This window comes from Schistocerca gregaria, chromosome 9, assembly GCF_023897955.1.
Source record: "Schistocerca gregaria isolate iqSchGreg1 chromosome 9, iqSchGreg1.2, whole genome shotgun sequence".
Classification (NCBI taxonomy): domain Eukaryota; kingdom Metazoa; phylum Arthropoda; class Insecta; order Orthoptera; family Acrididae; genus Schistocerca; species Schistocerca gregaria.
Window position 1 is genome coordinate 86,601,692 of NC_064928.1, and position 26,958 is coordinate 86,628,649.

Sequence of the window (26,958 nt, forward strand, 5' to 3'; positions counted from 1 at the left end):
TAGGTGTGAGTGCGAAGATGGCGTCAAGAAGCTCTTGATTAATTGTAAGGGGAGTGGGGGGGGGGGGGAGAAGGAGGAGGAGGAGATGGGGCGGGAACATGTCACATCACAATAATGGCTTATGCTTTGTAAGCTTAAAAACGTTAGGTGCAATAACAAACTTGCAACATGTTGTTGTTGTTGTTGTGGTCTTCAGTCCTGAGACTGGTTTGATGCAGCTCTCCATCCTACTCTATCCTGTGCAAGCCTCTTAATTTCCCAGTAACTACTGCAAACTACGAGAGAGCACATAAAATAATGTTACACTAAATTAATCACATATCATGTGATATCCCATTTGTTCAGAAAGCTCTCTCGTTGATGGGCCACACAAAATTGTATTCATAGCTGTTTGTTGCGCCTGGCTGATAGGTAATACACTATACGCTAGTGCATTGCGGGTAGCATAACTGTAGGATTGACTGTGAATCAATGGTGGTACACGACAGCGTGAACGTGTTGAAAGAATATTATTGCTAATCGAGATCGTCGGATTGTCGACGGCCGGAATGTTGGTAATATGCAACCAACAACCTGCAGACGCTATCCTCAGGTGACCATCCAGCCACTAATGGAGTCTGCAACCCTGATCCGTTTATAGATCATTTCCTAGTACTGTGTGAAAATTAGCAGAACAACAGCTGTAACAACGGAACGAGAATAAATATAGCGCAGTGGTAGTCAACTTGCTCCCTACCACCAATTATTTGACGTTCCACGTTATGGTTGGCGGTAGGGGTTTTTATACGTTTTCATTACTTTTCCATAAAATCTTGACACAGCGTATTCGCTCTCCTACTTCATAAATCACCGTTACTGTGAGCGGCTCGAAAATTTTTCTCTTAACAGACATATATAAGTGGGCGGTAGCTACAAAACGTTGACTACCCCTGAGATAGAACAATACTTGCGAAATTTGCCACTGAAGATGCCTGCCAAAGGATGACACAAAAAATTAGTATCATTCAGTTGAAATTAAGACGGATCCAAAGTGATAAATGTTTAAAAAAATAATCAGAAGCAGAATTGACATTGGTACATGAGCTACCCTCCATTCGCGGAGTATAAATGTAAAACTAAATGTACAGCAGGATGTAACCAATAGCGCATGTCTTTAAATTGTACTTTAAAGCATTTGTCCATAAGAAAAGTGACTACATATTGAGTGATTATAAGGTCAGTGCGGGATAGAGGAAAAGAAAATTATAGCGTCTTACATTGCTAGCAGTGGGCAGGTCACGGCTACTTCTTTAGAGCAATGACGAACAGTTCATGCTAAATCGTATTGTAACACGACAACATATTGTAGAAGGAAGAGACACTTTACATTCAGTCACGAACACGAGACCGCAGACGCACAGGCGGCGGCTAATGTCGGGTCATATCCGTGTTGACAGCTGAAATCAGCTTGACAGGAGCAGTTTCACACTACGCTCCACAGATGGGTTTGTGTCTGATCTTTCACAAGCCGCTAAGGTGACTGCGTTGCCTAGAAAACCCTTCCGTTGGGCATCACAATGGTTGCTCGTTTCTTATGGCCGCTTTTCCCGTCCGGTGCAAAATTATAGTTTACGCCAAAATTAATAAAGATTGGACCATATGTGTCACTGAAGTGCCAATCAGCTCATTTGAAGCGCTAAAGATGGACGACTACGTGTGTGAAGACTGGCTTCGATAGCCTCATTAGTTTATAATTTATTGCAAGTCAAATGTTATAAATAATTGCTGGTCTGTAAATGCGAATATCTCGGCGACGCACTACGCGATTTCAACAAACGAGGTGTCTACGGGTACACCTCGCAGAACTGTATCGGACTGTGATACTAAATTTAATGAAATGATTCACATTTTTAAATGCTAAGCCGTAAAGTGGATTTCGCATAATTAAAAACAGCTTTTCTTACTAAACAAATAGAGTAACACTGTAGACTTTAGATATACAGGAAATTGTTTAATGTATAATTTAAATGTTTTGTTAATATTTAACTTGTAAATCCAAAAACGGAGGAAAACCGTAGAAATTATTTTTTGTAAATGAACTGTAAAAATAAAAGAAAACATAACAGTATAATATTTCTTATAAAATTTCCCTGTGACCTGATGTATCACATGTGTATAGAAGGTTAAAAATAATAATTTCAGAAGTTTTCATGTTCAGTAGTTTAACTGAAAGGGAGTCTAGATACTGACACCGTTGGAGGCGGTCAGGACGTGTTACTCTGTGTTTTGAGAAAGTTTTACCTGATGAGCGGTGAAATAGCCGCTAATTCGCGTGTGTCAATTATTCAGAGTTCCTACTTTTGGACACAGAATTTGTTCTGTGTCTGATGGACTTGTTATTTCTCGGGTTGTGCGTGATACAAGCCACACTAAGAAGATTTCAGTATATAACCATTGTGGAATTTATAGTTTGCTATACTGTGGAACTTTAACGGTTTTCTAAAGATAGCTTGCACAATATCTTCTTATTGGAAATAAACTCGAATTTGTCAAACTTGAAAAAAATATATGAATACGTGCGCGATTTTTGCACAGCAAATCCTACTCGCATTTATGTCAAATATTTTTGTGAAACATTGTGCACGTTGCGACGAATGTGAATTGGCGCCCCAAAGAATAAATGTAGCCAAACTTGGAAGAGGAACCACATTTACGGGTGCCCAATAACGTTTTTATGCTGTGTGTTGGGGAGGGGAGTGGAGGTGGGGAAGGGTTCATCTTTTCGTGCAGTAGCACGTTGGGGCTCAAAGCTCATACAGAACTTCTGAACAGCTTAGAACATCGATTTTCGGCAAGTTGATCAGAGAGATTGTATTTTACTTTGCCATCCACAAGTCATGTACAGGGTGTCCCACTTATCTTGACCACCTTAAATAACTGTTTGTCCACATGCAAATTACAAAATGTTTCAAGCAAATTTTCTTTAGCCGTCACGGGGACATCAATCAGCATGACTGCCTTCGTTGTAGCTTTGTTTTTACAAACATATAAACAGCGGTATGAATTTTTTTAAATGGCGCCCTGCATTTTTTTTATTCGGTAACTCGTTTCTCCTCCTAAAGACCTATTCAAAAATGTATGGTAGTGTACCGTTCACTGAAACACAACGTTATTAATTACGTAACACAACACTGACGTTGACGCTCCCAGCGCTTAGTGCAGGTATCTGGGGTAATGGAACAATGGCTCTGAGCACTATGGGACTCAACTGCTGTGGTCATCAGTCCACTAGAACTTAGAACTACTTAAACCTAACTAACCTAAGGACATCACTCACATCCATGCCCGAGGCAGGATTCGAACCTGCGACCGTAGCAGTCGCACGGTTCCGGACTGCGCGACTAGAACCGCGAGACCACCGCAGCCGGCGGTAATGGAACACATGTACGTGTTGACGTTGACAGAGGACAAACGTAAACATAAGTAGAATGCACACCCATCACCCCGTCAACCATAGTCAGTTGAAGAGTTGTGTGAGTAGAATGTACACAAACGAAGAGAAGGTAGAAATGGTACTCATCTATAGGGAATGTAAGTTAACAGAATAATTACAATACTGTTTTCTTATGTACGGGTACATGTAGTACAGTAGTTGAGTCCTTTTAAATACTGTTGTGTAGAGTAGGCATACAGTAAAGGCTGTTCTTCCCGCAAACTGCATCGACAAAGCGTTTCTTTTATTGTTGTTGTTGAAGGTAGGCGAAATGCTACGCAGGCAGCGGAACTGTACAGAGAGCGATATCCCGACAAGAACCCACCTCCCCGAGAGATGTTTTCTCGTCTTGTTGCGACGCTTCAGGAAAGGGAAAGTTTCAACCGACGACAACGCAATCGTCGTAGCACTCGCACAGACGATGCTGCCGAAGTTACTGTTCTCGCTTTCGTTGCTATGAATCCACATGTGAGCACACGACAGCTTGAACACGTGACTGGCATTCCTAAAACCAGCGTACATCGTATTTTTACTCGTCATCGGTTCCATCCTTACCATGTACACCTACGTACCCGTACGGTGGTTAGCGCATCTGCCTGGTGAGCAGGAAACGTGGGTTCAGATCCCCGCCTTTGTACAAATTTTCACTCGCCGCTTTAGTTTGCATATTTAAAAAGGTCTCTGGAATCACATAGTTCCATTTGATACATTGCAGCTGTTCAGTGTAACAGTAATAATTCTATTTTCACATTTCAAGGAACAAAAACAAATTAGACTGAGAACATATGAACCCCAGTAGTACTCAGTCCAAAAAACATGAGTTAATTTTGATGTTTTGAGAATGTAAAAATGATCGAATCATCACTGGCTCAGAGAGAGGTCACGTGTTTGGAAAATAATAATTTTGAAAACAAGGGAGACATATATATATTTCCAATGTTTTTATGCAGTCAAAGTGACCTCAGGAGGGTCAAGATGTTGGAAACTGACTCCTGAATGAATTTCACTTTCTCCTCTATTCCCTCGATTCTGACACGACAGTCTTACAGCACGAGGGTCTCCACTTCCATGGTGATTGCCAGTTCTTTACAGTTATATGATTATCATTTCGCTCTTTGTCGTCGCCTACACTGGAAGCAGCTAGGAAACATAACCTCTGCGTAATATGATAGTATAATGTTCCCGTTCACTTCTACCAACTTATAGCTACCAATTGCCATTGTATGTCATTGCTGAGCTTTCCCCTTGTTTTACGAGGCATTTTCAAATCATCCCAGACAATAAGTCCAAGAGCGCCGTGGTGACTAAGGGCGTTGTGAAAAAAGCATACTCCTTTCGTCAGCATTAGTCTTCTTTTCTTTTGAATGCTGTTTTCAAGATTTTTAGGGTCTCACAATATCATTGTGCATTGATGGTCACCCCAGAGGCAGAAATTCGACTAAAACGATCCCTTTTCGGCCCCAAAACACTCAGACCGTAATTTTTTTACCCGAAGTTGTGGATTTGAATTTTTCGTCGGATGAGGAATTGGTGGGTATGACGACAGTCTTGTAGTCTCGGGCGTGCAATGAGCCACCCACGTTTCCATCTCCAGTAACCATAGAGCTAAAAAAAATCTCACCTTTCAACTCGCGCGGGCGATATTGACCTCAATTTTTTTTGTGTTGCTCTGTCAGCTGTTTTGGGACCCACCTTGTGCACGGTTTCCGGTACCCCAGCGTTCCTGTGCGTGTCTCCTATAAGGCAGTTCTGGTGAATTGTGGAAGCATCGCAGAAATTCCATCCACTGTCAATGGGAGGTCTTCACGAACAGGTTCCTGTATTTTTCCACCAACTCATTACTCAAAATGACAACATGAAAGGTCTTCCACTCCTCTGTTCGCCATGAACATTTGTTGTGCCTCCACAAAACTCCCTACACCAATTAATCACATTCGTTGTCTTCATAATATCTTGGCCGTCAACTGTTTTGATTCGTGAAACCATTCTGATAGGTGTTGTTCTTTCCGCGAGTAGGAATCGCATCATAGCACATGGATCACACTACAATGTTAGATTACGAACCACCGTATTCCTGCGATGCTTACTATGTCCAGGTTATCCCCCCTCCACCACTGATTCCCGATCGCTCTACCACCCACTGTTGCCAACCTCCTAAAAATAAAAGAAAACCACAGCCTCTTACAGTCACAGCACATTTACTTTCTGAGCGTGCCTCGTAGATTCCAGTACGGTGAAACGAGCTTTTCTTTAAGGCGGAGCCAACGTAGGACTCGTTGTTATTGTCGTTGTCGTTGTTGTCTTCGGTCCTGAGACTGGTTTGATGCAGCTCTCCATGCTACTCTATCCTGTGCAAGCTTCTGCATCTCTCAGTACCTACTGCAACTTACCTCCTTCTGAATCTGCTTAGTGTAGTCATCTCTTGACCTCCCTCTACGATTTTTACCCTCCACGCTGCCCTCCAATGCTGAATTTATGATCCCCTGATGCCTCAGAACATGTCCCACCAACCGGTCCCTTCTTCTTGTCAAGTTGTGCCACAAACACCTCTTCTCCCCAATTCTATTCAATACCTCTTCATTAGTTATGTGATCTACTGATCTACCCATCTATTCCAGAATGAGATTTTCACTCTGCAGCGGAGTGTGCGCTGATATGAAACTTCCTGGCAGATTAAAACTGTGTGCCCGACCGAGACTCGAACTCGGGATCTTTGCCTTTCGCGGACAAGTGCTCTACCATCTGAGCTACCGAAGCACGACTCATGCCCGGTACTCACAGCTTTACTTCTGCCAGTATCTCGTCTCCTACCTTCCAAAATTTACAGAAGCTCTCCTGCGCGAAAGGCAAAGGTCCCGAGTTCGAGTCTCGGTCGGGCACACAGTTTTAATCTTCCAGGAAGTTTCATACCCATCTGTTCTTCAAAATTCTTCTGTACCACCACATTTCGAAAGCTTCTATTCTCTTCTTGTCCAAACTATTTATCGTCCATGATTCACTTCCATACATGGCTACACTCCATACAAATACTTTCAGAAACGACTTCATGACACTTAAATCTATACTCGATGTTAACAAATTTCTCTTCTTCAGAAACGCTTTCCTTGCCATTACCAGTCTACATTTTATATCATCTCTACTTCGACCATCATCAGTTATTTCGCTCCCCAAATAGCAAAACTTCTTTACTACTTTAAGCGTCTGATTTCCTAATCTAATTCCCTCAGCATCACCCGACTTAATTCGACTACATTCCATTACCCTCATTTAGCTTTTGTTGATGTTCATCTTATATCCTCCTTTCAAGACACTATTCATTCCGTTCAGCTGCTCTTCCAGGTCCGTTGCTGTCTCTGACAGAATTACAATGTCACCGGAGAACCTCAAAGTTTTTATTTCTTCTCCATGGATTTTAATACCTACTCAGAATTTTTCTTTTGTTTCCTTCATTGCTTGCTCAATATACAGATTGAATAACATCGGGGATAGGCTACAACCCTGTCTCATCCCTTCCTAGCCACTGCTTCCCTTTCATGCCCCTCGACTCTTATAACTGCCATCTGGTTTCTGTACAAATTGTAAATAGCTTTTCGCTCCCTGTATTTTACCCCTGCCACCTTCAGAATTTGAAAGAGAGTTTTCCAGTCAACATTGTCAAAAGTCTACAAATGCTAGAAACATAGGTTTGCCTTTCCTTGATCTAGCTTCTAAGATAAGTCGTAGGGTCAGTATTGCCTCACGTGTTCCAACATTTCTACGGAATCCAAACTGATCTTCCCCGAGGTCGGCTTCTACGACTTTTTCCATTCGTCTGTAAAGAATTCGTGTTAGTATGTAGCAGCCGTGGCTTATTGAACTGATAGTTCGGTAATTTTCACATCTGTCAACACCTGCTTTCTTTGGGATCGGAATTATTATGTTCTTCTTGAAGTCTGAGGGTATTTCGCCTGTCTCATACATCTTGCTCACCAGCCCTGGTGTGGAAAGATGACAGTGGGGCTCAGCGTTTTGGTTAAGCAATTTTGGAGTCACAGCGCTGAATTAAGTACCACAACCACCGCTGAATTACGACATGTCGCGAGAGACACAGTCAGAGTTCTGGCGCGCCTGTGTCGCCTGTTCCCGCGAGTGCCCCTTGCCAGGAGGACTCCAGCGCTGGCTGTACGTAATTTTGAGCCTGTTTACGCCCTCGCCGCCTTAACGCGTAGTTAATGGCCCCGCCGGCAGGCCGCGCCGCTGCTGCTGGCGCCGGTCATTTGTTTCCGGGCAGCCGCCATTTGTACGGCACGCCGGCGCGCTAAGCGACTCTCATTTAAATTGTTGCGAGCGGCGGCGTTCGCCGGAAAAATCGCCTCAAATATTTCAGCGCCTAATTAATTATTCGGAATGCTACGGCATTCCGTTCCCGAGCCCCCAAGTTATTGGAACAGCCCGAAGGGGCAACTAATTCTCGTCGCGGTCAGGATTAATTTTCCAGCAGGCTGTTACAACAGCGAGGCGGAGTTTAAAAGCTCATCCGAACGAGAACGGAAGTAAGGTTCATCGTTCTCCACCGTGATGGACTCGCGGATGTAGCTGGTTCCCTGGACGGAAAAAATTCCATCGCAATTTCGACGTTACGCCAACGTCAGACACCTCGGCTGTAAAGTGACCCACGCGTGAGCGATGGATCGCAGCTCGTCACATGAGCGACCGATCATAGATCGCACATGTGTGGGAATATCGCAGCGACCGATTGCTGATCGCACGGAAATTCCGAGCAATCTGATGTATCGCATGCTATTCGTGCTATCTGAATGTTTTATAGCGAATTGTGGCAATAGGGGTGCAACTCGTTTCTCTATAGTCCGATTAAAACTACTTGATAGTTAACGTTTCACGCGTTGGAGCTGGTTTCCTAAAAAAAAAAAAAAAAAAAAAAAAAAAAATTTTAAAAAAAAATAAAAGAATAATTGGTTCAAATGGATCTGAGCACTATGGGACTTTGGGACTCAACTTAAGACGTCATCAGTCCCCTAGAACTTAGAACTACTTAAACCTAACTAACCTAAGCACAATACACACATCCATGCCCGAGGCAGGATTCGAACCTGTGGCCGTAGCGGTCGCGCGGTTCGAGACTGTAGCGCCTAGAACCGCTCGGTCACTCCGGCCGGCTTTATGGTCTACTCCCAAGTGACTTTGATCGGCTGACAGCAGATACTGGATGGGTGCACATCAACACTGATTGAAAGACAAGTGCCCGCATCTCGTGGTCGCGCGGTAGCGTTCTCGCTTCCCGCGCCCGGGTTCGATTCCCGGCGGGGTCAGGGATTTTCTCTGCCTCGTGATGGCTGGGTGTTGTGTGTTGTCCTTAGGTTAGTTAGGTTTAAGTAGTTCTAAATTCTAAGGGACTGATGACCATAGATGTTAAGTCCCATAGTGCTCAGAACCATTTGAACCATTTTTTTTTTTTTTTTTTTTTTTTTGAAAGATAAGTTCAGTTATAGCTCTTTTAAAATGCCTACTTACAGGCAGAGAGAGAGAGAGAGAGAGAGAGATTTCCAGCGGGCCACTCGAGAAGTTGTGTCAGTGTTCGTCAAACTAGGAACGTATGTGTGCTGCTCTGTGAACACGGTTGTTGTCATCTTCGAACACGAGAGTGTCCACAGCTTTAACTTTATTAACTAAACGAAACTCAGTTACAATGTCCTCAGACAGCTACATACAACAGAAATATCTATCTAGTGATTCGCTGTGATGTGCCTATATGACAAACCGCAATCATGATAGGCAGTGGTGTGAAGACGGGACACGTTACTGGGCTGGAGTGACGGAGTGTGACGATTGAGAAGCTGGTGGTGAAGATCAGGACGAACTGGACCGGGTGTACTGGCGTGGAGCACTGAGACAAAACTGTTGGCACTGCCAACTTTTACGCTGGGACTGAAATGCTGATTCTGCCGACATGAGGCGTGGGGCATAACGGACTTAACCACGGCCCGGCGGTGGCCTAAATTGCGCGGATTGATAGCTGATTGTCGCTGCGAGGGCCCGTGACCTGGTGTAGCAAAATAGTGCCCTGCCGACGGCGCTCTGTGCGGCGACAGGCACTCTGCCTTTTGGCGAGGTGGCCGGTCCTGGTCGCTGTGGAGGCAGCGCATGACTCCGTGGTAAACTGCTCATGCCACACAGAGAGATACCCCGGTCTCGATGAGAGCCATTTACACACGTCCCCCTGGCAGGGCGGCTGCCTGCGCGGCATGCCTGCAGTGCAGGAAAAACGACTACCAGGCGGATACAGCACACTTGGTTACCGGGAATGTTCACTGATTCATGTTCACAGTAACCCGAATGAGTGGACGCTGGTCTTTATATGCCCAAAACATAACAGAAGCGACCCCGGCCTGAAATGCACACTCTACACACTGCAGGTCAAACGTCCCATTGGGCCTTCGATGGACTCGGCACCGCTTGAAAAGAGCCAAAATCGCTACTCGTGGGACCACGGTCCCGCTACTGTCTTATTTGGGCCATTATAGGCTTGTAGCTTTAAATGCTGCTGTGAACATTGGCGAGGTATCTGATCTCATACGAGTATCGCATGCTATTTCCTTAGCAAAGTTCGCTTAGAAGACTAGTCGAGGTGGACTTGTATTCTCTGGCAGTTACAATTGTAGTCGGGTTTGAACTGATTTTGATTGACAAGGCGCGACACTCGTTTCCAGTTCCTGTTGGTTAGGGTCATTTTATGACCACAGCTGTTACGACGTTTTACATTGCTACAGCATTCTTTTAGATACTTCAGACAGTCAGCACTGATAAACCAAAAAATCGGGCAAACTCATTCGCCTTGTCGCCAAATGCAAGCTAAAGAGTATTCAAAAGTCTCTATCACTAATTCTATGCGTAAGTTACAAGCTGTGACTCATATGTATGTGTGTAAGTAGGTGTTTTAAAACAGATAGGACTCGAAGAACGCCGGCCGCGGTGGTCTCGCGGTTCTAGGCGCGCAGTCCGGAACCGTGCGACTGCTACGGTCGCAGGTTCGAATCCTGCCTCGGGCATGGATGTGTGTGATGTCCTTAGGTTAGTTAGGTTTAAGTAGTTCTAAGTTCTAGGGGACTAATGACCACAGCAGTTGAGTCCCATAGTGCTCAGAGCCATTTTTTGACTCGAAGAACACAGTATAAGTGAACTTATATTTTAATCAGTGTTGATGTTCAGCCCTCTAGCTATCTGTTGTCGGCTCACCAAAGTTACCTGGGAGTAAACCAGACTCGCTTCCGACCGAACGCCGTGTCATCCTAGGCCCACAGCGTCATCGTATTCGGTACGGAGGTGTGTGGGGTCAGCGCATCGCTCCCCCAGCCGTTGCGCCCGCTAAGAGTGGCTTCAGCTGGCTACGGCGTACGTGGAGAATTTTGTGGACTCTTGATTGCCGAATTGAAGTCATTGGTTCAAATGGCGCGGTTCTAGGCGCTACAGTCTACAAACCGAGCGACGCCTCGGGCATGGATGTGTGTGATGTCCTTAGGTTAGTTAGGTTTAATTAGTTCTAAGTTCTAGGCGACTGATGACCTGAGAATTTAAGTCGCATAGCGCTCAGAGCCATTTGAACAGGTTTTTTTTTTTGGGGGGGGAGTTAAAGGTCGATAATTTACAATTCATTTAAACTCCGTAACGTACGAAAATGATTTAGGTCTTCGTCTGGGGCGATCCCCTTCAGAATTCTCACTCTGCCTTGTTAAGACATGGAAGCTGAACGTCGCCAGACGGTCTGACGGTCTGCAACGTTTATCGTTGTTTCTAACCGCCGACAGATCTCAAAAAATAGCTTCTAAAATGAATACTATTACACAAGCCTTCAAATTTATACTTCGCAATTTTTTTCTTAATCATCTGAGCTGATTTTAATGTTTTCTGATAGGCTATACTCAAAAATGACAAAAGTGTCTCCCAACACATAAGGTACTTTTCGTAAAGTAATGGCGAAGATCCAGAAAATCAATACAAAACACACGTTCAAAAAATTTCGTTAAAACATGATAAAATATAGCACACCTCACATTTAATGAAGTACTATGTTCTTAGTGTCTAATACGGAGGCATAAATCTTAGTATCTCTTCTTTCTCCCTTCAAATCTCCGTTCCGTTTTCTTCTGTGCACCGACTGAGGGCACTCCCTGAGCAACATCCTTCAGTAGTCAGCAGTGGGATAACAAGGACAGAAAGAGCACAGTGTGCGTCACCGATGACGTCAGCTAAGACACACACTTTGCTCGTTGTGTCCTTGTTATCCTACTGTCAGCTACCACGCTGATATCCCATCGGTTCTGGCACCCTCGTTGCTGTTGTTTACAGTTTTGATGAGACCTTTATCCCTGTTCCTCACTTGCGGCACATAGCTGCTCATGCATGAGTCCATAAAGTGCAGCTTCAAGCTCGCTGAGGCATTCAGTTATTAGATTACGCAAGACAAAGTTCGTTTGACTATTATACCGATGTTATGACTCACTGCAAAATGAAACCATAATCAAGAAAGAAGTGAATGAAAAACAGAAACAGAGAAACATGGATGATTATTTCCCGAAACTGAAATGAAAATGAAAGTGATACGGAACATAGTCTGTCCTAAGTGAACTTTGTAAATAAGTTGGCAGATACCGGGGAGTAGTAGGTAAGTAATACTGTGTGCTTTCGTGTGTGATGCGCAGTATGTTTTGCAAATACAGATTTCGGTAGAAACATCTGTTGTTTTTTAGATTATTTGTGTTCATCGCGTACCCATACAGTCTCCGTCCAGCATTAACCTTGATAACTACGAGCTTGCAGGACTTACACAATGTACTCTCGCTCTACAAAGGACACGTACAAGCTTCGCATTGATGTCCTTCTGGCATTTACGAATACAGTGTAACTGTATCACTCTTTCTTCACTAATGAGAAAATTGACCTCCCTCGGTAAAGATTACTTTGACAGAGAACTGACCCCAAACACACATAAAAACATTCAAATACGTAATACTTGTATAATTTTCATAATTTTGAACTGCAGAATTAATCTGCTGCACGTCGTAAATAAGTTTATTGTTAGCTATAAAATTTTATCGTTAACTTACCACCAGCAACAAGAATATAGGCCATTTTTGTCTCCTATTGTTTGTCAAGTCTGTTCCCCTTTTAATATTTTACTTCATGTACGAGGAAAATGAGACTAATGGATGAGACGAAGAGGTAACTGTTTTTTACTTATCACACATGCGATACAGGTCCTTTTGCAGGAGGCAAAATATAAAAAACGTTTTTTGCTCATAAACATTCCTTGGAGTGTATTTTACTGGAGAAAAGGACTTCTTCAACTTCAAAAACCTAATTTGCTGATTTGTGAAAATATTTTGTGCTCACAACTGGCTGCCCTGTTCGCGCGGTTCATTCACTTGTTCCTTGTCCTTCCGGACCCCAAATGAATCATTTATAGCGCTACAGTCCCCTAGACTTAGAACTACTTAAACCTAACTACCCTAAGGATATCACACACACCCATGCCCGAGGCAGGATTCGAACCTGTGACCGTAGTAGCAGCGCTGTTCCGGACTGAAGCGCTTAGAACCACTCGGCCACAGCGGAAGGCCCCAAAAGTGATATAATCTTCGATTACGACATGTTTTTCGAGCAGAATTAAAAAAAATAGAATCAGTGGTGACTCACCAGTTTCGAGAAAGGAAGCCGACAGTGAACAGAGCATGTTTTCTCTTTGTTTGGATATGTAATTTAATATTTTTATTCTACGTTCATTACAGGAAACAACAGAAGTAAAAAACCGAAACGACTATTTGAGAAACCAGTTATTTTGAGCGGTTTTAGAAGCAAGGTTAAATTGGCATTGAAGTAGACCAATATAAGCGAAAACCGGTTGTTTTAGCGATGAACGCCATCACTATGTACGACACATACTTCGGAAGATTTGATCTCGTCAGGACTTCGATACGTGAAAAATCAGAATGTGTTCAAGCATAAAGGTTTTACATGATCCTCGAATATTTAACATATGAACTCTTTTGTAAAGTAATCAGACGTTTTAAACTGTTTTATACGCGGAAGTTGAGTTCTTAAAAGAATCGAAGGGCAGAAGGGGAAGGGGGGGAGGGTTTACTGGTGCCATATAGCATGGAAGCCATAAATGGACAAAATAAATAAACAAAAAAAAACGAACAAATAGCAGAGAAAATTCCGTCACAACAGCCTCCCAGACTTCGTTGGTGTGATTCACATAGTAAAATATGTTATCAAAACGGGATCTGAATTCGTATTTGGATCGTTAAAGAAACCACATAGACAAAACGTTTCGTGGATTCGTGGTGCACACGTAAACGATGTCATTCTGAAGTTGGAATGTTTGACTGTAGACGGGGCAGGAGCTTTCTTTGCGGGGAAAAAAATAAGCACGGCCGGCGTCGAATGCCTGGAGAGCACTCTGGCGCGGTGCGTTAGAAAGGCGAGACAGGGCTGGTGCGGCGCGCAGCCGGGTGTCGGAATGGGGCGAGGAACCCCGTGTCGTCGGAATGTGGGGGTGGGTGGAGGCGCGGCGCGGCGCGGCTCTCGGCAGGAGATTGCGAGCCGCAGGAATCCGGCCACGCGGGGCTGGCTGCTGCGCGCCACGGCGCGTCGTACTGGGCCGCAGGAAATGCTCGCCACCCTCGAAACTGTTAACGCTTACCACCGACTCCAAGGTGCCCAGTTATCCCGAATCCGAAAGCTAGCAGCTGGAGACCCGTAAATAATGCCCTGTCTCAAGGATCAGTCCTGGCTCTACGTGCATGCCAGGCCAGCAAATCCAGGATGGCTTGCATCTACACCATGCGATCAAAAGTATCCGAACACTCTACGTAATTCGGAATTGGCTACTGGATGCCATGAGGGTATAAAAGGAGGCGGAGAGTACAATGTTGCCAGTACAGACGCAGTAACGGCAGAATGGGACGTTCAGGACAGCTCAGTGTCTTCGAACGTGGACTAGTGAGTGGCGTCACATGAGTCGCAAATCCACCAGGAACATTTCAACCCTTCCACAGCTGCCCAAATCGAGTGTTGGTGACGTCACTGTATAGTGGAAACGAAAAGGAATTGTACAGTCTTGTACCGTAGGAAGCAAGGTTCTTATGGGTTGCCGGTATCCTCCTTCTACAACACAAATGCACACGTGGATTAATATGGTTTTTTATTTACATGAGTTGGCAGTTGTTATTTACCTTGTGGTACAAGCCCATTAATAATAGTCCTCACGAGGACAATATTCGTAATCATGCTATAGTCACAAATCTGGTAGCTACGTACTGTCGTAACCTGCGATGTGAAGTGAGCCCGCTCTGCGGCTAAGCTGAAGACAGCGTGCGTTAGTGAGTCCATAGCGGCCCCCGGTCAGCGGTGGCAGCTTACATATTTGCCATCGAGAGGGCGTTGGCGGCTCGTTTCTTGTCGGTGTGTCTCTGGCCGCTCTCGTGATAGTGGCGCTTCATCCGCTTCATCCAGCGCCTACTATCGACCATCGCGCTACATCTTTGCCGACTGGTGCGCTGGCGACAGCTTATGCCAGCACAGGAACAGCAACATCCAAACCGAGACCAGGCAGACCTCGTGTACTGACGGCCAGGTACAGGTGACCATTTCTAAGAAGTCGATCAAGTCTGTGAAATGTCTCATCTCCAAAAGTCCAGTTAACAGAATGACTACGTGCAGGTTGTGTGCTCAGTCCTATGCGACACTTGAGGTGGTGCAAACAGTGACGCCACTGGACAGTAGATGACTGGAAACGAGTGGTTTGGAGCGACGAATCACGCAATGCCGTGAGACAAAATGATGAAGACTTTGGATTTAACTAATGCCTGGAGAACGTTATCTGCCATCATGTGCAGCGCCAGCAATAAGGCATGGAACAGGTACTATTGAGGCAGGGGGGTGTTTCTCGAGGTTAAGGTCTGACTAAAAAAGAGCTTACATATGTTGCAATATCATCAATTAATGAACTTACATTAGCTCTACACTTCATACAACATGATAGGGGAAATATAGAAGATTCAGAGATTCGTTACAGGCTCATTTAGTAGATCATAATCCAACTCCATAGGCAGAGAGGCGTTCTGCACTACGCTGCCGTTTATTGTGAAACTTGCAAGAGTGTTTCTTCCTGGAAGAGTGGGTACGCCTTACAATCCAGTATCTGATTTCGCAATCTCTGCCTGATTATGACGAAATCTAACTCAAATCTTCTTGTATCTCTCGACCTTTTGCAAGTATACCTCCTCCTCTTGCGATTCGTGAAGAGAAATTCGCTATCACCATCTGAAATTTACAGCGGAACTCAATTAGTCTTCCTCACCTCTCATTCCAACTACCAAACCCATATTCTCCCGTGACCCTTTTTCCTACTCCTTCCCCTCCACCCGCATTCCAATCCTACATCTACATGCATACTCCGTAAGCCACCTGACAGTGTGTGGCGGAGGGTACCTTGAGTACCTCTATAGGTTCTCCCTTCTATTCTAGTCTCGTATTGATCGTGGAAAGAAGGATTGTCGGTATGCCTCTCTGTGAGCTCTAATCTCTCTGATTTTATCCTCATGGTCTCTTCGCGAGATATACGTAGGAGGGAGCAATATACTGATGGCTCCTCGGTGAAGATATGTTCTCGAAACTTCAAAACAAGCCCGTACCGAGCTACTGAGCGTCTCTCCTGCAGGGTCTTTCACTGGAGTTCATCTATCATCTCCGCAACGCTTTCACGATTACTAAATGATCCCGTAACGAAGCGCGTTGCTCTCCGTTGGATCTTCTCTATCTCTTATCTCAACCCTATCTGGTACGGATCCCACACTGATGAGCAGTATTAAAGCAGTGGGCGAACAAGTGTACTGTAACCTACTTCCTTTGTTTTCGGATTGCATTTCCTTAGGATTCTTCCTATGAATCTCAGTCTGGCATCTGCTTTACCGACGATCAACTTTATATGATCATTCCATTTTAAATCACTCCTAATGCCTACTCCCAAATAATTTATGGAATTAACTGCTTCCTGTTGCGGACCTGCTATATTGTAGCTAGATGATAAGGGATTTTTCTTTCTATGTACTAGCAGCACATTACACTTGTCTACATTGAGATTCAATTACCACTCCCTGTACCATGCGTCAATTTGCTGCAGATGCTCCTGCATTTCAGTACTCACGATACACCAGAGCATCATCCGCAAAAAGTCTCAGTGAACTTCCGATGTCATCCACAAGGTCATTTATGTATGTTGTGAATAGCAACGGTCCTACGACACTCCCCTGCGGCACACCTGAAATCACTCTTACTTCTGAAGATCTCCATTGAGAATGACATGCTGCGTTCTGTTATCGCCCGCATCTCGTGGTCGTGCGGTAGCATTCTCGCTTCCCACGCCCGGGTTCCCGGGTTCGATTCCCGGCGGGGTCAGGGATTTTCTCTGCCTCGTGATGGCTGGGTGTTGTGTGATGTCCTTAGGTTAGTTAGGTTTAAGTAGTTCTAAGTTCTAGGGGACTGATGACCATAGATGTTAAGTCCCATAGTGCTCAGAGCCATTTGAACCATTTTTTCGTTCTGTTATCTAGGAACTCTTCAATCCAATCACACAACTGGTCTGATAGTCCATATCCTACATGAGTATTTAACTTCCATGCCGCTTTACGTACTGAATCACCCGTTCAATACTACACATACTTTCTCTACCTCTTCATCCGACACTACGGTACAAAACTTAGTCGCGGCGAGTAGTTTCGCTGGACTGGCAGCCGCGACGTAGCAGATGTGTGTGCAGTGTGTCGGTCCGCGAAAGCAGAGCTGTTGAGTTTGCAGGGGGCGACACGCGGGATTAAGTTGGGCGGCCCAACTTGGAGCGCAGAGCGAACTTGCCGCCCGGCGGACCACATCACAGCACAGCCGGCTGCGGCGGCGAGCGTCGCGCGGTGCCGTGTGGTTACCAGCTGCTGGAGCGTCGCGGGCCTAATTAAAGACGGCGGCGGCGAGGCAGCTGGCCGGCCTGCGAAACACGGCCCGGAGCGGCCGCCCGTTTCTCGTAATGAAGCTCGCGCTGTGTATCAGCCGGGAGCTGCCGCCCACACGGCGTGCAGGCGCCGTGGCTTCATTTCCGGACCGGGTTATTAACGGGGCGGGCTCACTCTCACCTGCTGGCGCCCCGTCTCTCCGCTGCCGGCGTCGACGACAGTTCTGCATTTCCTCTGCCCATCGCTCAGCCGGCGCGTGGCCTGTTGCGACCACCTGCACAAGCGGCCACCTGCGCTAATGGATCCTCTTCACTAGTTTTGCCACCTCTTTTTGGACCAAATAAAGTACACTGATCAGTCAGAACATTGTGACCACTGCCACCGCGACGCTGGATCCCGCCTGGCGGTGTTTCGGGTACGCGATGCCGTAACAAAAGTATGTAAGCATGGCTGTCATGGACGGCGATCACCATTACGAATATATGAGCTGCAATTGGAGAAACTCATTTAAATAAGGACAGAGTATCTCAAATGTTAGTGCTTCCGCCATGAGCACGTACGGAAAGAAGCAGAACAACAGCGAAACTACGACTAGGTGCTAAATAGTCGGACGTCCATGACTCTTCACAGGACTTGGGGTTCGCAGGATTGTCTGCTCTGTAAGGTAGGATGGATGGTGATCTGTGACACCTCTGGCGAAAGAGCACAATGCTGGTCCAAGTACAAGTGTTTCGGAGCACATCGTTCATCGTGCATCGTTGAATATGTAATTCCTCAGCAGACCCCCCCTACGTGTTCACATGTCCACCTAGCGACATAATCAGTTACGACTGCATTGGGCACAGGATACAAAGAGATTCGACCGTCGATCAATGCGAACGTATCGGCTCTTCGATTGAATTGCATTTTAACTTCACTAGGCCGATGGTCGTTTTCAAAAACGCCGTCATCGAGGTGAACTGAGGCTGGAAACGTGCATCGCAGTCTGATAGGAGCTGTACTATGCTATGGATGACACTCTTTTGCGCTTGCGTGGGACCTGTGGTAGGTATCGAAGACACGCCGCGAGCCACTTGCATCCCTTCGTGCTTGATGTCTTCCTCGACGGCGATGTCACCTTTCAGCAGCATAACAGTGTTTCAGGAGCATTATAGTGAACTCACGTAGATGCCTACGCGACAAAATTCGTCTTATGTAAATCCTATGAAACCTACCCGGGTCGCTATTGGGCACCATCACCGGCTACACATATTAGCAGTTCGTTATCTACGCGATTTACTTGATCTGTGCGTAGACATCTGATGACGCATCCCTCCACAAGCCTCGAAAAACTATAGATTCCCTGATACGCAGAATCAGTAATGTATTTCGTTCCAAAAACGAAGAGAGAAGCTATTAAGTAGGTGGTCGTAATGTTTTGGCTCATCAGTCTATACTGGCTATTAAAAGCAGCGAATATAGTACACTGGATGAAAACAAAGTATTGTTTATTTTGATTAATTATTTTCTTCAGAAATATGTTATTCATTGGTTTCAGGAGTGTTTAATATATAATTGTGACAGCTAAATAGCTTCACAGCAATGACGAAATCTTCTCTGTTGATTAGCGGGGTGGTGACGTCGTCTTGTTGCAATGTTTCGACGAGTTTCGCACCCATCATCTTCAGCGAAGTGTTGTGAAGTTGTGTTCCATCTATCTACACAGGGCGAACATTAATAAAAACGACGAACTGCAAGGACAGATTCCTGACTGGAAGAGGAGAAAAAGACGTCCCAGGAGCATGTGTCCAGCGATGCGTCGTTGTCACGGTTTATGCCCACATCCCATGTCAGTAGCCCACAGATGACAAATATGCAGACTGATGATGCCAGTTCAGGTACAGGCAACTTCATCGGTAAAGAGGGCTAATAACAGAAACACTATAATTGTGACGAACTGGAGAAGAAAACCATCCACAAAATTCGTCCTGTAGAGGGAAATACCCTGCTGGTAATCCTTGCACTCGTTGCGGGTGATATGGATAGTTGTGGTTGTCACGCAGGATACACATAATCCTACTTCGGCTTACCCCATGTTGGCGGGCCACTTGCCCGGAGCTTGTACTAGGGTTCGTCACAATATCCTGTAGAACCCGGTCCTCCAGACTTGGTGCACGCACAGACCGCCGCCTCTCAGAATGTTCGTCTGTCTGGAAGGACTCTTGATCACAACACGGCCAAGAAAGACTTGACATGTGACTGATGGCTGTGAGTGTACTTGTTTTGGTGCAGCCGTGCTGCCTCTCGACCGCTTCCATCTGCTTGGCCGAGCACAAGCACCATCTCGACTTCTTCCCGACATGAATACCGCACTATTCTGCTGCTTACAGTACGCTGCGTCAACCACAGCCACGCCACGAGGTCAGAGGAACTGTCATTGGACAGTGCCATCTACCGTGACAACTATGCATTTCCTGACACTTGTTCGTAGGACCTTTACCGTCCACTTCCGGTCGGGAATCCATCCCTGCAGTTTGTCAGTTTTATTAATGTTCACCCTGCACAGTCGCTTCTCTAGGCAGGCCAATTACGCAGCTACTGGAGGGGATGCGACGGGTGGTGGGGGACTCTTGCGCAGCCCCGGCAAGAGCGTCGGGCCCAGCTGCCGCGCAATCTGTCAGCGGACGCAGCCGCCTTCACAACGGAGCCTTTCTGGCGTATTTTCTCAGCTGCGGAATCGCACGATGCGCTAAGCTGAAATCCGCTGTACAGCATCCTTGTGGTCTATATTTAAGATAAATAAATACGAAGGCTATTTAGAAACTAGGGAACGTTTTAGCATTAAAAAAATTAAGTACGAGAAATACATTTTATTGTATACACCTGAAAGAGCGACTAACATACTACTTTTCCACATAGACACCAAGAACATTGAGGCACGTATCATAGAGGTGGACAAGCTTTGAAAGACCTTCGTCGTGAGCCACACCCGCCTGGAGTTCCGCGTCGTCATCAAAGCGCTGCATTGCAAGCCAGTTCTTCACCTTGGGAAACAGGTGGAAGTCGCTTGGTGTAAGATCGGGGCTGTAGGAGGGATGAGGGAAAATTTCCCATTTGAATGAATTAAGAAGTTCTTTAGTGCGATTTGCCCTGTGAGGTCGGACATTGGCGTGCAAAAATAAAATTTTGGACGTAAGCTTTTCTCTGCGTTTGTTTTGAACTTCTAAGGCTGTGCAAAGTCTGGCAGTACGGGGCAGAATTTATGGTTGCTCCACGATTGAGAAAATCAATAACCTTGTCTATCCCAAAACACTGTCGCCATCAACTTCCTTGCTGACCAGATTTGCAAACATTTTCTTGGTTTTTGGGGGACCTTGTTTGGAATTCCTGTGTGATGATCTGCCTATAACACATTACGACCCTCTTCAAGTGTCGGCAGTCTCTGTCAGTCAACAAACGAGGTTGCCCTACAAGCTTTTGTGCTGTACGTGTCGCTTCACGTTTCCACTTCAATAACACATCGGAAGCAGTGGACCTAGGGATGTACAAGAGCGTGGAAATCTCACGTACAGATGTATGAGACAAGTGACACCCAATCACCTGACCACGTTCGAAGTCCGTTTGTTCCGCGGAGCGCCCCATTCTGCTCTCTCACGATGTCTAATGACTGCTGAGGTCGCTGATATGGAGTGCCTGGCAGTAGGTGGCAGTACAATGCACCTAATGTGAAAAACGTATGTTTCTGGGTGTGTCCGGATACTTTTGATCACACAGTGTAACTGATGATAGTTGAACTTAGACTGACAGCTGCAAGAACAGCGTTTCTGAAGAAGAGAAAATTGTTAACATCGAATATGGATTTAAATGTTAGGAAGTCTCGTCAGAAAGTATTTGTATGGAGTGTAACCACGTATGGAAGTGAAACAAAGACGATAGTAGTCTAGGCAAGAAGAGTAAAGAAGTTTTTGAAATGTGGTGCTACAGAAGAAATGTGAAGGTTAGATGGGGAGATCGTGTACCTGAAGAGAAGGTACAGAATAGAATTGAGGAGAAAAGAAATTTGAGTAGGTGAAAGTGTCGGTTGACAAGACACATTGTGAGACATCAAGGGATCAACATCTTAGCACTGGAAGGAAGTGTGTGTGAGTGCAGGAGAGGGGGGAGCAGGGGAATTTTTAGAGGGAGACCAAGAGACGAGTACAGTAAGACGGTTCAAATATATGTAGGTTGCAGTAGTTATTTCGAGATGAAGATCCTCGCACAGGATAGAGTACAGTGGAGAGCTGCAACAAGCCAGTCTTCCGACTGAAGACCTCAACAACAGTCTTCTTTTTATGTCAAACCGCCCGTGGTTTGTTATATCGCTTCCAAGGTAGCAGAATATCTTCATTTCGTGTACTTCGCGGTCCCCATCATTAATGGAAAGTTTGTGATTAAAATCATTTCTACCACTATTAATTACTTGCCTCACTGACCGGTTTACTATCTGTCGATCTATATATCTAACTACTGTATCAACCTTTTGGTTCGATTATGGGCTGTCGTTTCTCTACCAATAACAGACACACTTTTTAATTTAATTCCTCCTTACTTCCTGCAAAAATGTTGGCTCCGGAAGCGTACGCGGATTCTGAGGCGCTGAAAATGTCGTACCGCAGCAAGCTCTGCGAGAATTAAATTAAAAACTTTGTGAATTAACGCCGCCTACCGGCAGTGCAACTTTTCGGCGCAAGGCGGCGCTTAAGCTACCACCCACTTCGCTCTTATTTGCGCGTCCCTTTGCTGCGCTAATGCAATTCCGCTTCCCCTACTCTCTTGCCGGTAGGTCGTCCCACCGTGGCAAAATTTCACTACGATCGTATCGGCCTGCGGTTTAAAGACACGGAAATTTCCGTCCGCAGCGTAATAAAGGAGCGGTCTGGCGCAGTGGTTAAGATACGGGAGCGTGGCGGTTCAGTTCACCGTCCGGCCGTCAAGATGTGTTATTGCGTGGTTTCCTAAAGCTGTTAAGACGACTGCCGACGAATTTATTTTATCAATGGACTCACTTAACTTTTCTTGCAATATCAGAAACACAGCTAAATAACATTAACAGTTCAACAAAAAATTTAAGTTAATGTAGAATCGTAAATTCACCACTTTTTGGAGCGTTCATAAATTTACAATCTTCACTACTTTCTCGCGTCCTTTGATTCCGAAATTATTCCTTAATTTTGACCAAACAAGCCCGTAGGTAGCGAAGGTTATCTGAACGGATGCAGTGCTGGTGGGGCAAGAAAAGACGCACTGATGAATTGATTAAAAAAAAAAGCACGGGTTTGCTCAACCCTGGCACTTAGCGGGTTTCAACAAACGTTCCACATGATGTCAAAATTTTCCAGAAGCTGCTTATCGCTGACACCCCCACAAAATAATCAAGGTAAAAGAAATTTATCGCAATACTATTTTTTTTGCTGTCCTTCCAGTAAAATTTCAGCACAATGCACGACGTTTTAATTTATTACTACGTTAATACTAACTCTGTTAGCAATACATTTAGCACAACATCCACGTATGACACTGACTGCGCCGGCAGTTGTGGCCACACTGACTGCGCCCGCAGTTGTGGCCGAGCGGTTCTAGGCGCTACAGTCTGGAACCGCGCGACCGCTACGTTCACAGGTTCGAATCCTGCCTCGGGCATAGATGTGTGTGATGTTCTTAGGTTAGTTAGGTTTAAGTAGTTCTAAGTTCTAGGGGACTGATGACCGCAGCATTTAAGTCCCACAGTGCTCAGAGCCATTTGAACCACTGACTGTTTCTGCTAAATTATATCATCATTGTAAGATATGTAGTTCAGGAGATTTGGAGTCATAAACATTCAGATGTGTGAAAACTAGCACCTCATTAAATGGAACTGTTTTCTGCGTGGAAGCTCTATTTTTTAAAGAACCAGGGGGTTATTAGGTGCGAGTTAAATTTGCTACAGGCACTAGAAGATTTGAGCAGATGTTGTTGTTGTGGTTTTGGTGGTGGTGGTCTTCACTCCGAAGACTGGTCTGACGCCAAACGATACCTTCTTTTAGTCGCCGCGCGGTCTATGACGCCTTGTCACGGTCCGCGCGGCTCCCTCCGTCGGAGGTTCGAGTCCTCCCTCGGGCGTGTGTGTGTGTGTGTGTGTGTGTGTGTGTGTTTGTGTGTGTGTGTGCGTGCGTGCGTGCGAGAGAGAGAGAGAGAGAGAGAGAGAGAGAGTGTTGTCCTTAGCGTAAGTTAGTTTGAATTAGATTAAGTAGTGCGCAAGCTTAGGGACCGATGACCTCCGCAGTTTGGCCACATAAGACCTTACTACAAATTTCCAATTTCTTTTAGTCAGATTATGCGACAAATTTCTCTTTTTCCCCAACTCTATTCAGTACCTTCTTCTTTCCTGCAGAAACTCTACCTTTTGTGTCCTTTTCACTTCGGTCATTCTGCTGCCCGAATAGCAAAACTCATGCGCTACTCGTTTCCTAATCTAATTCTCTCAGCATCATCTGATTTAATTCGACTACTTCCCATTGTTCTTGTTTAGCTTCTGTTGATGTCGACCTTATATCGTCCTTCCAAGACGCTGTCCGTTCCGTTCAACTGCTCTTTGCTGTCTCTGTTACAATTACTACATCATCAGAAAACCTCAATTTTTTTCTTCTCTCTCTCTCTCTCTCTCTCTCTCTCTCTCTCACACACACACACACACACACACACACACACACACACACACACACACTCACTGCTCACACAGGACTCGAGAGTCCATTACCGTAGCAACTGAGCTTTCATTTGTACTCCAAATTATTCCTTGGTTTCCTTAACTACTATTATATCAGGAATAGGCTACAAAGCTGTCTTACTACCTTCTCAACCACTGCTTCCCTTTTATGTCCCTCTACTGTAACTGCCGTCTGGTTTTTGTACAAGCTGTATTTAGTCTTTTTAGTCTTTCGCTCCCTGTCTTTCGCCCCTGCAAACTTCAGAATTTCACTTAGAATATTTCAGCCAACAATGTCAAAAGCTTTCAACCTATCAACACTTGCTTCTTTCTAATAGGAGTTATTACATTCTTCTTGGAGTCTATCTCCTACATTTTGCACACTAGATGGAATAGCTTTGTCACGGCTGGCTCTCCCATGGCTATCAGTAGTTCTGACGGAATGTCGTCTACGCCCGGACCCTTTTTTCGAGTTAGTCTTGTAGTACACTGTCAAGGTTGCACTGTCAAGGTCTTCTCACGGTATCATGTCTCCCATCTCATCTTCATCTACGTCCTCTTATGTTCCTACACTACTGACTTCAAGTTCATCTTCCTTGTGCAGAACCTATTCTTTCATCTTTAAACTTTCCTTCTTTGCTTGGTTCCGGTTTTCCTCTGATACCTTGATATTCGTACATCTGCTTCTCTTTTCTCCAAAGGCATATTTAATTTTCCTGTAGGCGGTATCTATCTCCCCCCTAGTGAAATATGCTTCTAAATCCTCAAATGTTTCCTCTAGACATTTCTGTTTAGACATTTTCCACTTGCTGCTAATGTCACTTTTTTAGACGTTTGCGGTTCCTTTCGTGTGCTGCATTTACTTCATTTTCATATTTTATTCTTTCATCATTTAAATTCAGTATCTCCTGTGATATCCACGGATTTCTATAGGCTTTGTCTTTTTTACCTACTTCATCTTCCGCCGCGTTCACTGTTTGCTCTATCAAAACTACCCATGCGTCTTCTACTGTATTCTTTTCCCTGGATTTTATATTGTAAAACGTTTCCAGGGGCAGATGTGAACTCTGACCATAATGTATTGGTTATAAACTGTTGATTAAAACTAATAAAACGCAAGAAGGCAGGTTATTAAGGAGATAGGCCCCCGATAAGTTCAAAGATTGAGAGTTTGTTTAGAGTTTCCAAGGAAGCACTAGGCAAGGATTGAAGAAGGAGACTGAAAAAAAAATACCTTTGACTCTGGCACATGCAAAGCGGTTTGGACTTACGTGATGCTCGCCAGCTGGAGTGACATGGAAAGGAAACTGGTCTGCTTACCTGAAACAAACAAATCATCCAGACATGAAAGTCACGCTACAAATTACTTCAAATACAGGAAATATATCATAAATGCACATTTTTAAAATAGCTGTCCTAGGTGTATTTTCCAAAAATAAAACTGAAACACGTATTTTTTTATTTATAACCAGAAACCCGAAAATATATTTTCAGAGATTTATTTGTAAAAATTCCTTCACAATGAAATATTTTCAAAAACTATTTCCCCTAATTCACCACCTTAGGATGGAATTTAGAAATATCCCTTCTTAAACAATGCCTGCAGTACAAGATCAATGCCCATTCCAATTTTCAAGTTTCTATCGTTAGCGATTTGGGCTGGACGATGGTAAGTCACTCAGAACAATGCCTTTTATATACAGAAATTATATTTGAAACATTACGTAACATCATTTTCACATGATAACAGGCGGCATTTTACTGATTTAAAATTTTGACATTGAATTTAACCCGCCCTGATTTATTTTTACACAATGTTATTTTTATTAAGTCTGAGAATATAGGTCACATTTAAAAATATCTTACAATTTTTATGGTTATGACGGTGCAACGTACATATCAGTCTACGCATGAACGTATCCGATACATATTTATTACGTTTTAGATATCTCTTGGAAACAGGAAGACACTCAAAACAAGCCTGTGGTGGACAGTATTAAATTTCCAGCAACAGCCCTGGTGCAGCAATGGCTTCCACCATTGACCAATTCTTAGCGACTGTGGAACCCAAAGCAGAGAAAATTAAATTCTTCTTGGCATCGCATTACTACATACTTCCGGAAAGGGTACGGAAAAACACTTAGAGATACGGAGCAGTGGATCCAATCTGCAGAACCTGGAGTGTAATGGCGAGATGAAGCACGGGAGCATTCGCCGGGATAGTACAATTAACAGCACTGTCGGGCTGTCGGGAAACCTAATAAACAGGGACACGGGCTTCAATTTAAGCAGGGCGCCCCGGATGCAGAAGGCAGTTTAATAAGAGCGCGCCCACGTTCGCAGTCGGGAAACGTCGATACTGAAGCCGTATTACCCGAGCAGCGCTACGAGCCTATAAAAAATATGAGGGGGCGTGACCCTCTCTAGGAAGTCACACAGCAGTGCGGCGGCAGCAGTGATAGACGTCTTCTACCAATCTTCCAGCGAAACGTCTCCAAAATCTGTGCCACTAAACGGCTAAAACAGAGAACAAGCCCCGCAGCAGGCTGCATATCTATCTTTCAGGGCACCACATTTTTCATTTTCGCATAATTGTTCACCGAATTTAAAATATAAAATGCTACCATAATCTACTCATTAAGAGATGTAATCTTACGTTACAGATTTAGCACAATAAGTATCTAAGTCAACAACTGTGTACATGTCTTGAGGCTGCCTAACTACCGACGGACTAATTACCCAGACAATATTCATTCGGTATTTGAGAGTGACAGTAT

The 26,958-nt window shown here is 44.7% G+C and overlaps 1 protein-coding gene across 1 annotated transcript in view; it reads right to left on the reverse strand.

The window, feature by feature from the left end:
* Positions 1–13,941: 13,941 nt before the first annotated feature.
* The window catches only part of LOC126291445 (uncharacterized), a 1,287,515-nt gene continuing 1,274,498 nt past the window's right edge, over positions 13,942–26,958 (reverse strand). Inside the window, exons 5-7 of the mRNA XM_049984959.1 lie at positions 25,416–25,501; positions 17,656–17,749; positions 13,942–14,124 (exon numbers count right to left, since the gene is read on the reverse strand). Coding sequence (XP_049840916.1) covers positions 13,942–14,124; positions 17,656–17,749; positions 25,416–25,501 — 363 coding nt within the window. The remainder of the gene's footprint in view (positions 14,125–17,655; positions 17,750–25,415; positions 25,502–26,958) is intronic.